Raw genomic sequence first — 14806 nt, forward strand, 5'->3', positions numbered from 1 at the left:
AAACCATCTCAGTGTAGTTTTACATCTCCTCTCTCAGGCTTCTCTCTGGAGCTCTAGTAACAACAGGCGGCTTTGAGCATGGCTGAGAGCAGGTGACTGCTTTGTTGTGACATCACAAAGTTACAGAAGTCCTGACGGCTGGTTTTAAGGCTCAGCATTTCTCTGTGGACTGAGGCTTTGATACTTTCACAGTATTAATATAGAACCTAGACCTGCTTTATAATCAACACATGGACATCTGCCTTTATACTATGTGGGACCTTCTTCATATAAACATTTAATAGTTTTTAGAGGCTTGCTGCATTAAGTGGTTTGCAGGATGTTTTTTTGTGAGGAAAAAGGGTGTTAAGTTAAAGAAGTCTAAATTCCTGTTGAACACAAAAAGCCTTAGGGAAAACAAAGAGGATGGACTTACTCTGACAGGAAGTCTGCGTGGTAGTAGTAGTCGGAGAGTTTGTCCAGGAAAGATCTTGGCTCCAGGATGAAGGTGGGCAAAACCACCTTGGACAGGTCCATGCCAGGTCGGACCTGCTTCAGCAAAGTCCAGATCAGAGATTTGTTCTCCTCTGATACCGTCTCTGTCTGGGCAGCCTCCCCAGCCTGAGGAAAGGAAAAGCACACAGTGGTAGTGAGAGGTCATGATGTTTTTGTGCATGTAGCATCTTACAATTCACTCACTGCTACGCAGACTCAGTCAATGGCTTATTCTTATTACTTCAGGCCTTGTACCATTCTCTCTCCAGACTCTCTCTCTCTTTACCCCCCCAGAGCCCCAGACTCTCTGCGCTGGGACTTCTCTCCATCTCCTGGCTAATTCTCTGTGCTTCTTTCATCCAGTCCAGCCTCCTCCTTGCCTCTCTCTCTTCCTCTGTGTATTTGTTTCCTTCTCCTTGACGTGTGAATGATCTGCTTGGTTTTGGCTCCTATGTGTTTGTATATATAGTCCATCCTCTCTCCAGGTCTTCATGGTGAAGAGGAGGTCATGTGGCTCAGGTCCTATCTCAGTGGCAACACCTGGAAGTTGGTCAATGTCCTCCCAGATCTTAGCATCTATAATTTCTAACTTTAAATCTACTATTTTGCTCTAGTCTGTACACATGACATCTGCTGCATGTCTGTCTGTCCCGGGAGAGGGATTCCTCCTCTGTTGTTCTTCGTGAGTTTTTTTGGGGGGGAATTTTTCTTCATCCGATTTGAAGACGGTGTTGTATACTGTCCAGATTGTAAAGCCCTTAAAGGCTGTGATTTGTGATACTGGTGTATAAAAATAAAACCTGACTTGACATTTACACAGAACCTCAGAAACATTCACATTCTTGCATGAGTCTCCACCGGCTTAAAGGTTTGATGTGGCTGTGAGAGCAAAAGGAGGCTTTGATTAGCTCCTAACTATAAACATTATCCCTTGGCTTCACTAAGTGTTTAAGTAATGAGCTGTCAAACGCAGATCTCATCAGTATGGAAATACATATTAGCACTTTCACACTTGTTGTCATACCACTGCAGTCCCTGACAGAAACCCACACGCATACCAACCCACACAGACGGTGATCAAAGCCTGTCCGTGAGAGAGATTTCTTAATCGCCCCAGCAGATGAACATGCTAATTTCTCCTCATTAACAAGAAACTTTGGAAGAAAAAAAGCATTTAACTGAAGTTTTAATTCAAACTGAGGATGAAAATGGCTGCTAGAAATCCTATGAGACCATGTCCTAATGCTGCAACCACCACTGAGCTACTTTTCATTTTGTTATTGAACGCTCTGTATAAGAACAGTGAACTTCATCTCCTACCTCTCCCAGTTCCTCATGGGACTGTTCCAGGTACGGGGTTTCCCGCAGATGTTCGTTAGGATCCAAGTCAATGTAGGAGTCGTCTTGGCGCTCTGACGTGTCGCTGTCGCTCTCCTCACTCTTCTCCAGGCCTTCTGGGTCTGACTCCTCGTGGTCCTGCTCTCCCTCCCGGTCTGACTTGTCTGAGTACAAGTCTGGGTCTTTCAGATGGTCGCTGTCATTGAACCTGGAGGAAGAAATGTGGAGAGAGTGGTGAGGAAGTTCATCAAATTTTTAAAGACTTAAAAGGGAAATAACTGAGCTGCGAATTCAGGTTTCATTTTGCTACTCACTGGAAGCCATGCATGTTGTGGGCTCGGAGGAGGCTGTAGAAATTAATGGAGTGTTCTCCGCCAGTGGCAACTGTGCTCATGTCCTCCTTCCCCTCGCGGATCATGGTCCTCTTCAGCAGACTGGAGCACTTCAGGGCCAGCTCTAAGGCGTCCATCCAGCATCGGCCTGAGAAAGAGATTTAAATTCATCATTTAATTGCAGAAAACTACACTTGGTTCGTTTTGGTGTTTTTTTCAGATGATTTTGGTTTTTCTGCTCCAGATATCAATAAAACAGAGACTGTGTGTGTTTTTCTCTTGGCATTTTTCAGGACAAGATTTAGTGCATACATTTTAACACATTTAGTCACAGGAATAAAATAGTGTAAAGAAAATATTCTGCACTAAGCAGAAAATAGGAAGCTGTTACAGACATGTTTGATTTAGCTCCTGCTCGACTGTTCCAGCACCATGGACAGAGACTCAAGGGATGAGGGAGAGACTGGGTTGGATGTTCCAGCACCACGGACAGAGACTCAAGGGATGAGGGAGAGAGTGGGTTGGATTTTTCAGCACCACGGACAGAGACACAGAGTGCGCTGGGCTGAGGCTGAAACCTTCACTCACTTGTTCACTAATGTGCTTCGTTGGGAAATATATGGAAACAATCTTACAAAGCTTCAGTTGCCATTTCTTCATTTTTTTTCTTAAAGCCTCCTTTTGCCTCAACTTCTCTCTATTCACACTCAACCACTCTGGCAGGTACATAATCCTAGTTTTTTATCTCAACCCAGCTAAGAGAGAGTCAGATTTAACCACAGCAACTGTCTTTGTATTTTTTTCTTTGTGTATGAGTGTGTTTCTTATCTTCCTTGTCCAAATCACACTGAACATGATTTTTATTTTACATTTTGTGAAACCAGGTACAGGATGCTTTTTTACTAAGGATTTTATTTACAGTAAACACACACACACACATTATCATTGCTTGGTGGTCCTTCGCCCTCCCTGAGTCCGGTTCTGTTCGAGGTTTCTGCCTCTTAAAAAGGAAGTTTATCCTCCCCACTGTCGCCAAGTAAAGCTCTTGGTGGGAATTGTTCTTGGTCTCTGTAAATTATATTATCATAAGAGAAGGTCTAGACCTGCGCTATGCCTTGAGATAACAGTTATGATTTGGTGCAATATAAATAAAAATGTGACCTGACACAACGTGACTGTAAGCTCGACAGTGTTTGGTCACGACTGTCTAACAATCACACAGACATTAATGTTCAGTTTAAAGAATCAGTCAGTGGAGAGAAACAAAGCAGACTGCAGAAAAAAACAAAGTCAGGTTTCCACAGGTTTCTCCAGTGAAAACCGATTCTCAAAGCCAAAATAAGGCTTTTCACACACACATACCTTAAGGTACTGGCACTGGTTTAAAAAACAAAGATTAGGATTAGTGTCATTTCCACAAAAGGCCACATCCTGGCGGTTTACATAGGACTGAGATGATGATAATTTTGCTTTATGAAGCTGGTACCAATGTGATGCCAATTTACGGGTTTATCACAAAACGTAAACAGAGACTGTGAAGACTCAAGATAAATGGTGTGAAAGAGAAACTGTCTCTTACCATCTGACTCAGAGGCAGCACGGAAGATCAGGTGGCTGCTGGGTAATGGCTGCGTGATGGAGCCCACTGCTTCTCCTTTAGGACCCTATTGAGAATGAGAACCAGAGTTTAGGAGAGGTGTTACTCTGACCCAGTGTCTTGATTGATGGATGAATCATTTTGATCTGTGTCTCTTTTTCTTTTGAGGTAGTTATACGATTTCCTATGTGAGTTTGTCTTTCTTTTTCAGATTTTAATCATTTATATGTGCAAATAAAAGAAATCTAGACCCCTGAGTATGTCATTATGCGAATGTGCTGAGAGGGGTCAGAGGGGACAGAAGCTGAAGGAGTGAGCTGTTTATTTCAGCAGTGAAGAGGATAGTGGGGAGAGAAGGAACACTGTAATCCAAAACACAGAGCGCTAATTGTAATTCAAGCTTTTTCACATCACGAACAAAAGGAAAAACACTTGAAATATGAAATCAGTGAGGACAACTAAATCACAGTTGGAGTGGATGACTGAACAGAGCTGCAAACACTGGAACAAATGGACAAATGTGCGCTGCCAAATATGGAAAAGGCTGCATGTATAATTTTCTGTGTCTTGAACTTAACTCAGTTCACGTCCACATCTGTGTCACTATTTGTTCTAACTGCAGGGAGCAGAGGATTTTGTTTTTAATGGAAACTCCTGATGATCTGTTTGTGTTCATTTTGTTTAATTCATCATTAGAAAGAAAAACAGACTGCACTCGTCTGCATAACAAACCATCAGCATTATTCTTCTTCTCCAGCTTTCCAATGATCATTTGATTATGATAAATAATGGGATAATAAGATCAGAGACTTTTTCCACTGCAATATAAAGATGAATGAAGCACACTTAAAGGAACAGTTTGACACTGATTTGCTTCTTTACTGAGAGTTAGATGAGAAGATTGATACTCAAGGTGCACAGTACTCGTGTTTGTACAGTAAATATGAAGCTACAGCCAACAGCTGGTTAGCTTAGCTTAGCATAAAGACTGGAAACACGGGGGAACAACTAGGCTGGCTCTGTCCAAAGGTGAGGAAACCCAAAGACAAGACATTATGGTTTTCCAAGAGGTGATGTGCAAGACATTTTACTTCAGGAAAAAAAAAATTGTTGCTCTCACAATTTGATTCTTGAATGGATTAAAGAAACTTTTGGATAAAACTAGGTTAGCTATTTCCCAAAATGTCATACTATTCCTTTAAAGGCCAAATTGGAAGATTTTCACCTTAAGTCACCCCTCCTCTAATGGGGAGAGCACATGTGTGTGAATGACATTAAATTTCGCTCTGTGTTCTCTCTATTCAAGCATATACTTAAAAACATCAGAGTTCGCTCTTGGACTACAGGCTGTACTTCCTCATCTTTCCAAACCCACCCACTGGCCTTCCAAGGAAGCGAAGAGGGGTGTCCTCAAACTAAGAGCTGAAGAGTCTGCCCTGTAACTAAAATACCAGTGTATATGGAGGAAAACTAGTTGAGTAATATAAAGCTGAGATCAGATATCAGGGACTTGAATTATAGTGCAGTGGAGATGAATGGAAGAGGTGGCTGAAGCTAAGTGCCTGCTAAAAGAATGAAATGCTGCGACGAGTTTCACCGCGCTCACTTTCTTTGAGATGTGGCAGGATTTTTTTTTTTCCTTCTGAGCGACAGGAAATATCACAACCTCTCTCTCAGACTTTTGCTCATTGGGCACAATTTAAAAAATAACTACATTTTCACAACATAGCAGAACTAGTTTTAAGAAGTGCCCTTTTCCCAATGGTGAAACTGCTTTTCAGTGTTACTATCAATACTGTAAAAGACTTGTAAAAACCTGTCCTTATTCACACTCGCGCCTTTTATTCTGTTCAATGGCTGAGACGTCTATTCTTTGCTGCCGTGACTTGACCAAGTATTCTGCAGTTTCTATCACTTTTTCATCTTTTACTGCTAAAGTCAGACAGCTTGGATTACCTGTATCCATGTGTCCTTTCCTTTCTGTTAAAGTCTGTTAAGAACAGTTTTTTTTCTCCACTTTTGCTGAAAACCATCATCATCATAAAAATATCACTGATTAGTGTGAATCCTGTATTGTTAAAAGGTACAGTATATTCTGACCTTGACGGCCCAGATAGATTGCTCCAGCGGATGGAAGAGCTTGAAGCAGAAGCCGTCCTTCTTGGAGGGCCTCTCGATCAGCTCACAGGCGTTGAGCAGCACCGTTCCCACCCACTGGCCGTTCTTGTGGGTTTTATAGATGAGCAGGACCCCTGGCTTCAGCACACACCACAGCTTGGTCCAGCTCTTCAGAGTGCCACGGATCTAAGAGTGGAAACACAAACATATGAATGCCACATATTCTGAGACCTCACCTGGCCAAAGTTACCCTCTGTATAATGCTACATGAGGATTCAAACTAGCCAAAATGTAAATGCAACATATTTATAGTGGTTTATACTGTAACTGTAAAACAACTGGTTTGTTTCCTTTGGCCAAAAAAACCATCCATTTAGACCACTGTGACAAATCAGCACAAAAGCTCTGGAGCGTGACCACTGTCAGGAGCAGCCGTGTATCACTGTGCAATGATTATACAAAACCAGACCACAAAAACAAAACACGTTCCATCTACACAGCAAACTTGTATCACTGGACCAGAACAAAACAAACCAAACCAAAGAACTTCCAACTCCCAGTACTGCGAGCCTCTCCCAGTAGTGGGCGGTGCCGATCCCACACCCACTCCCCCATACCCCACCTCTGTTTTCTACCTAAGCCCTGAAAAACCACTGATACCCAAAACCCAAAACATATTTCTCTATTTCTCTCTCCCTCTCTATGACTCAAAATATGAATCCATAACAAGCATTATGTAATGATTTGCTTATCAACATGTGGAGTGTGTTGTGTTATTTTTTGTTAAGACGTCCAGATGTTCATTAGACGAGCTCATACTAAAACATTTTGAAACAATTAACTGCTTTGTAACTGCACAAAGACCAAAAAGACGATGTACAAATCTATGTGAAAATAAATAATATAAATACAAAAGATTTTTTATGACTAAGACAAAATGTCTTTATGTTAAATCTGTACCTGCACCCGTAATTTCCCAAACGTTTTCATGTAGGTTATATGGAGTGTGAAATTGAATTATCTTGAATAATAATAACGATAAACTTTATTTGTATCCCTCCTTTCATATAAGAAATACGGCACAACGTGCTTTACAACAAAGAAATTACATGCACCAAGTGCTTCACATGAAAAGACATAAAATCAACATAAAAACATGTTAAAAACATTGATGTAAAATGAGATGGAATAATAACAAAATAATAACATTGATGAAAACATGAAATTATTAAATAATCAAAATAATTAAAAAATGGATCACATAGAATGCATAAAACCAGTAAGACATATATTACAATACTTACAACAGCATTTAAAAGAAGTGCTTGTGTGGCTTTCTTTTAAAAACACTTAGTGAGCTGCTTCTCTGATATCTAAAGGTAGTGTGTTCCACAGACTTGAGCTGTTATTGACATACAGGACCTCCACACAGGAATAAACTAACTCTTGTTCTCACCTTCAGCCAGTCGGCCATGACGATGACGGAGGGATCAGTGATGGTGCTGAGCAGCTCCTTGGTTGCTCTCTTCTTTTCTTCCCTGTAGTTTTTCTTCTGCACCTGCAGGGTGAACAGAGATGTGGACAAAGCTTTGAACATCAATCTACGTGACGGTGAATAATAATGTTCCACACTTGCTTTGACACTGAATTGCATTTGGCTGCAAATAAGAGTGGAGTCACACTCCCTCACTGTCTCTGTTAAAATAACACCTGCTACTTTCTGACTGCAGTGGGAGGAATCTGCTGCATTTTATTTAAATGTCATGTTTCCTGCCTCTTCTGTATTGTGGTGGAAGGAACTAAAAAGTTCAGCCCCTAATATATACTTTTTTATCCATGATGACTTACAGAGTGAACACAGTGTGAAACGTCAGTGCATGACGAACATCAGGGATTAGACTTCTACGTAACACTCTCCATATTAGGGTATTTTTAAGACTCATTTTGCCCGTGTTGAGAATTAGTGTCCGGATCCTCGATACTTAAGCTGATTTAATCTCACTCACCTTGAGAGACTCCTTCTTGGTGAGCTTTCCTCCAGACGTGGACACATCCTTGTCTGAGCCATTGTACAGCTTTGTTTCAGACTGTGAATACACAGGGGGAAAGAAGAAGGGGTTAATAACAGAAATTTGATAAGTGATGAATCTCTGAAGACACCAATATATCTCTTTTCCCTAATAATTAGATCTTCAGTTATTATATATATATTTATTATTTGTTCATGTGTCCTGTTGAGCTGAGAAAAGCACCACTCAGACATGTCCGATGATTATAACCAAAGCTTTCATGTCAGGATTTGTGTTTTAAAATGTGTGCAGTCTACATAACAATCATCAGCTAAATGACTAAAAGCAATCTAAGCCCCAGAGTGCTCCCTCTCTTAATAATAAATCTGTTAACACAAGTGATATAATCAACACACAGACTCCGATGAAATGAGGACATTACATTAGATATTTAGAGCTGCAGCATCACTGGAAAACATCATCTAGAAGTGATTGTTTTTCTTTTGCTTCCCTGGTAGCTCAAATTTAGCTCAGTTAGTGGAATGAAGCCTATAAATGCCGGGGCAGGTGTGTCTCTGCCAGGTCCCTTCACAAGCCATTTGGAGTCATTTAAAGTGGAGAGGCAGACGGGGGTGTGTGTGTAGTCTTAAAGCGGGGCTACTTAAGGCCTTAAACGCCCACAGGCAGGGCTGGAGAAAGATCAACGGTACATGAACAAGAAGCCGCAGCTGAAGCCTCGCAGAATTTCCTGCGAAGACTGAGGGAGACGCACCCATGGCTTAACTCTGCTTCTAAGATGGCGGATGTTCTTGATTCAGATTAACTGAAGTCCACAGATAAGGATTCATCAAACTCTTGTCTTGATTTTGGGAACAGCTCGCAGAGAGAGACCTTTTGTGAGGCGGGCCAACCTCTGAAAATGATCATCCTGTCCTATGTTTTTATTCCTGTAAATCATGACAAAAAACTGAGGAGGATTCTTGTCTGATGCAAACGTCTCTGCTGTGACTCTTACGCCCACATTTTCACTGACAAGCCTATTTGATGTGGACCTCGGCAAATAAACCAGACGTTCCTCCTCCACACTGAGCTCACTTGAAAGAAGGATTGAGTTTGATTTTTAGCAGCTAAATGTTTGATGTGTACAGCATATATGACGTGTGAGTCATCTCATTGTAGGCTGTCTGACGCTGGAGGCTAGACTGGGAAAAGGAAAGAACACTTGCACTAATTCCCAAATTCTCTGGTCTCATTACAACACGCACACCAAAGCATCAACTCATTCCTTCCCACCCATCACAGCGGAGCGATCCATCTTACCTTGCTCTTAGATATGGAATGTGAGTCCTCTTTCAAAGGCAGAGGCAAGAGGTCCTCCTTCCCTCTCTCGAAACCTGTAACAAAAAAAACACAACAGCTTGAGGAAAAGTTCAGTCCATCAGTGTGTCCCTGCAAACCAGGAAGCCTCAGGCATTGGAATCATGTTTTATCTGGTTTAATCAGGTGTCTTGCAACTGGATTCAGGTTCCACAGTCGCCATGTTGTTCACACTAAACAGATTTACTGTATAAAGTTCACACTTCACTTTACTCCTTCACAAAGGGTTCTCCTTCAAAACCCACAGAGCAGTCTAAAGCAAATATATAGTATTTACTGCATATTTTACAGTTTGATAAAGACAATGCAATCAATATGATTGTCCCATTTTGAATATTAAGACCATTTAAGTGTGAGACGGCATTTTCTTTATCTTGCTGAGTCAGCTACGACAGTGTACCTGATGCAGTTCTAGAAGAAAAAATATTGATAAATCAATCAATCAAACAATATTAAATTTAATCACCTGCAATTTTGATAATGGATTAAAAGTAACATTTTTCATGCTCTAGATTCTTATATTTGCCAAGTATTTGCTGCTTTTCTTCTTTATTTAATTGTAAACTGAATAGCATTGGGTTTTGGCATGTTGTGATTTGACCACCATTCTTTACTATTCTTCTTTTTTTCTTTTTTTAGCTTTATTTATTAATTGAATAAATAAAAAAGCGAATGTACATACAGCAGTGTAGGCGCCACAAGTTCTGTGTCCGTGATATAAATAGAGTTTTTATGACCCTCAAAGATAGTATGAGGAATGTGCTGTATTTTCCTAATACGATAGTTATGAATTTTTGATAAAATGCAGCCCTATTTTGATCGTTTCCTGCTGTTGTTATTTCGTGATTCTCCAGCTCTCTTAGACTCGATCAGATAGTAACTGGCCACTGGAAATAAAGTGTGTTTGAAAATAGTCTCACGTCCAAATGTCTGAGTCGCCAACTGGAATCCTGTTACATAATGTCAGTCACGGGAGCAGCTGGAAGCGAGCCATAGAATCTGGTTGGCAACAAGCTGGCGCCTGCTACAAGTCCCTAATCTGCACTGAGATCAGAAGTTAGAGAAAATGGCACCATGTTTTAATCCACAGTTTGGAGGGGACAGACTTGATAAACAGATAAACAGTGAGACAATCACATGAGCTCCACCTTTGCATTTCCCATCTTCATTAACGAGCCAGCTTTCTATCAATTACTATAACCCTAGCAACAGATTCCCCACTGAGATCCAGGCACATGGTGACACCGGTGGTCTCAAGGTGACAGAGAGCCTGTAAATATTTTATAGCTTCTGTCTCGTATCCAGAGGCCATCAGTAGTCAGACATGAGAATGAAGGAACTGCTGCTGAGTTTCATTTCCAAATGATATTTATCATTTGGAAAATGATTGCTGCTCATTATTTGAGCAGAAATTTGCTTTAATAACAAATTTTGTGTCTGTGGTTGCAGCAAGAGAGGCATTCACTTTATGTATTCTCTCTGTGTGTTTTAATGTCCTGACTGTTTATAGAGAAACCAGAATTTCTCACAACAGCATGTTGGACACTTTAAATAGCAACAACGTGATGTTTGGTGAATTCAGGGAATCATTTTGTGCAGAAATGTTTTTGTCATATCCACTTTTTATTAACACGCCTCAATTTCCTGGATTCTTCAATTTCCAGTGACGCCCTTTAACAAACGAGCAAGACTGCTGGTGGCACATTTTGTGTATACTCAGAGAGTTATCACAAACTAAATTCATGGGTGGACACTAACGCAGTACATCTACTTGAGTAGTGTTAAGTAAATTGTACTTTTGAATGCTTCAGTATTATTAAAAGGAAGTACTCGAGTACTTTAACTGAAGTAAAAATATGACTGAACAACTTTCACTTGTATTGTTGTATTGAGTCATATTTGACCAGGAGGATCTATACTTTGACTCAAGTAATGGAGCGGTGAACTTTGTCCAGCTCTGACTAAAATATACCCAGATACGGGACAATGGTGCCTCAGCATTTCGAGGTGGATATTTCCTTTAACTAGCTGGTAAACATAAACCTCTCATGGAGTGAAATAGTGGAACTAATTAAATAAAACCTCTTGGAGATGAAAAAACTGTTGCAGCAGCAGATGAACAACCCTGCTGTAAAAGTGCTACTTGAGCATGAGGCAGTTGCATAGATGCATGTTGTGTTCTAAAACACTTCATCTATTTGAATGACGCCACAAAAGAATGAAGCATTACTGAGGGATCCTTCTTGTTCCCTATGACAAACATGATCGCATGGAATTAAAAGCAAACTAGACACAGGAGTCTTCTCATTTAGCCGATTAACATCAGAGCTACACTGGGTTTGTTTCAATGAGTAAAAGCTTCAATTAAGACACTGCAGAGATATGCATCAAGAAATTAGGGCATGCAATTGTCTCTCCAGCCTGATAAGTACTGCCTTAGTTTCAGCATGAATCTAGGTTCAGTGATATATTGGATGTCCCACCAGACCATCTGTGCCCACTTGACAGATGCATCTCCATGCCAACTTCAGCTGCAAAACAACTCAAGGGCAATTCAACCACTATAGCAAGACACAAGAGGTTACATAACTCATCGTCCTCTACCCTTCATTTCTGAATATATTTGGTTAGGACCGGGCGATCATAGAATAATAATAATAATAATAATAATAATAATAATAATAATATTGAAAAGTTGTTAAAGTAATGGACAAGCTAGTTTTAACACGACAAAAGCTGCATTGCTGTAGCATACATACCTCAATGTATTATTATAAATATTATTATTATTATTTGTCTCATGACGATAACGCTAATGTTTAATCAGTTCAAATCAGACAATAAATATCAAACTTCACAAAGAATCAACAGCCCAAGATAAAGAATGATCACTGATTTAATGAAACTGCTAATCTGCACACTTGATAGCCATCCAATCTGCAATCAGGCAGTCTGAGTAAATGAGTGTCCACCGAGTGTCCCATTTTAACTGGAGACATTTTAAGATGCCCCTTCTCCACATCATAGGCATTAGACTTGGTGCATGAAAAAGCTTGTTAAATAATTTTTGCTATGTAACATGATGAAAAATGAAATAATGAAGCAGATGAAAGAGAAAAATCCATTTAAAAAAAATCACCTTAAGTTTGTTTGTTTGCCATGTGCAATCAGGTATTTCAGTTATTTTATCAACAGATGACCCATTTTTGAAGCATACTTTCATTACTATAAAACATTAGCTTTTCAAATAATCCACCTGCTTATGAGGCGTCTTTCGTGTGCAGTCTAAATCCTCATTATGAAACATCTTGTTAAATATTTGGATTATACAAAATGTTCAGGACAATGACCAGGCTTAAAAATGTGCTTTGCACTGAGGGCTTAAGAAAAAAATGTGATGAGCGTTTCTTCTGCTAAGGACAATTCAGTCAGTGTGTGAAACCACCTGCAGATTTAAGGACTGTCTGGGCTTCGGTGGTTTGTGTGAGCGTCCTATGATTTTTAAGAGAAGGTGTATTTCTTTCTTTTCAAATTTGCTTTGAAGCTTTTCACACCAGTTTCTGAGCTGCCACGGTTTGGCTGAGCAGACTGAGTATTGTTAGCCTCTGAATGTGGCCAGTACAGACTGCTGTTTTATATGAGTGTGTATTTATAGAGCTCTTATCACAACAGTGGCACAACACACTCTTCAAAATAACAGGAAGTACTCCATGTAATATTTTTCCCTGATGATTGACAGCAGAGCTGCAACCATTCCAACCAACAATGACATATGAATAAATCATTTATTATTTGATGGCTCCAAGTTCTAAAATGTGAGTATCAGCTGCTTTTCTTTTCTTATAGTGAATGTAATAATTCAGATTTTGACATTTGATGATCATTTATGGTTCTGTGATGGAAATTTTCCACCATTTTCTGATACAAACCTTATAAACGTAAGTTGCAGTATTAATGGAAAGCATTTACTTTTAATAGGAAGGCTTCAAGGAACGATATGGAGGTGCAAAGATCAGCTGGTTAAGATTTTTTTTGTTTTTCGTTACCCTGTCACAAAGATGTTAGTGATACTGCTGACAGACGCAAAGGTCAGAGTCCAGCCTCCCAGACAGACTTCAAGGATACTGCAGTCCCCATCTGCTTTATTTTGAAGGCCGGTGAAATGCCCACAGGTGCCACTGAAGTAATATAACAAGAATATTTTGTCACATATACTGTGCTGTCAGGTCTCTATGGCACAGAGCCTTGCCTCTTTTATGTTGGCTACTTTTGATTTTGGCAATGTTAGAATTAAAGCCTGACCTTTGATCCAACATTTTACATTTCTGACATTTACCTCACCCTCGTATCCATAATCACTGACATATGGCTGCTGGGAAAATACAGTAGCCTTTATGTCAGATGCTCCAAAAGCAGTTGGAGCTCTGCTAAGTCTTCTGCAGCCAAACTCACAACCACCTCCATGGCTGAAAAATGAAGCCAACACTGAAGTACTAAAAACTGCAGCTCCTCTAATACCACTGGAGTCTGGTTCCAACAGTCATTCAATCCCCATGGACTCCCAAGTTAAAATATCCAACTTTACAGCAGAAATAAACATGTTTACAGCCTGGTAAAAAAAACACTTTTGGTCTTTATAGCTAATTTCCTCCTTCATGACAACTGTACGTATAATTGAGGGCGTGGCCACTTTAAGCGACAGGTGGGTGAGCATATGCTTGCCTCAAACCGGCATGAACTGAAGTCTCAGCTCCATACACACCCCTCCTCTTTGACCATTTTTTGAATTAGCCGGGAGTTAGGGGCGGAGTCAGGCACGGCCAAGATGGTGACGGTGGAGCAGCTCACTCTGAGCTTCAAAACTGCTCTTCAGAAATCTATAGGTGATGTCACAGAGGCTACTTCCATCTTTATTTATAGTCTATGTTCACAACTAACTATCCAGTTAGGATCCAGTCTTTTCTATACCTTTCACAGCAGATATCCACTTGGTGAGCACTTGGAAATGGACAGCCTACAGATCCAAGAAAAGTACAAGTGAAGACAGAATTGGGATAAAAAGGAGCAAAGGGATGAAGATCAATGAAAATTCACACATAAACAATATATGCAGTGTTGCTCAGTGCACATATTTTCTGAGATTTCACAGGAAAAATAAGGAACACTATGAATCTGTTCTAATTTGATTTCTTTTTCAGATGAAATGTCTTTTCTAGACATTCAGTGTGCAGCTTGGCCACATCTACCCTTTGCTGTGTGTGTTTGTGTGTAAGGGTGAAGTAGTAGGAGACTCACACCCCACTGCAGACTGACTGGGAAATTTGCCTGTAAAAAACTGGAGCTGCAGTGATCTCACTCTGCATCAAAGATCATAGACAGAGGAGAACAGAGAGAGAGGAAGAGCTGTGTGCTCCTACCATGACTGTCTTTCCACATTAATGCTCTGCTTCACACAACAAATACTGTCGACATCACCTGAAGCATTACACCAATTATGCATCAGACAACATGCACAACAGTACAGAAGATAAAGGGGAAAACTATGATGAAAACATCAATTC

General features: G+C 40.2%; 1 protein-coding gene across 10 annotated transcripts in view; it reads right to left on the reverse strand.

The window, feature by feature from the left end:
* The window catches only part of osbpl8 (oxysterol binding protein-like 8), a 100763-nt gene that overhangs the window by 14015 nt on the left and 71942 nt on the right, over positions 1-14806 (reverse strand). For all 10 annotated transcript variants that reach the window (XM_056367387.1, XM_056367384.1, XM_056367386.1 and 7 more), the window contains 8 exons: positions 9189-9262; positions 7866-7946; positions 7316-7417; positions 5842-6045; positions 3724-3808; positions 2127-2292; positions 1795-2020; positions 416-600 (listed from right to left, as the gene is read on the reverse strand). In XM_056367387.1, coding sequence (XP_056223362.1) covers positions 416-600; positions 1795-2020; positions 2127-2292; positions 3724-3808; positions 5842-6045; positions 7316-7417; positions 7866-7946; positions 9189-9262 — 1123 coding nt within the window. The remainder of the gene's footprint in view (positions 1-415; positions 601-1794; positions 2021-2126; positions 2293-3723; positions 3809-5841; positions 6046-7315; positions 7418-7865; positions 7947-9188; positions 9263-14806) is intronic.

Source organism: Seriola aureovittata, chromosome 22 (genome assembly GCF_021018895.1).
Source record: "Seriola aureovittata isolate HTS-2021-v1 ecotype China chromosome 22, ASM2101889v1, whole genome shotgun sequence".
Lineage (NCBI taxonomy): Eukaryota > Metazoa > Chordata > Actinopteri > Carangiformes > Carangidae > Seriola > Seriola aureovittata.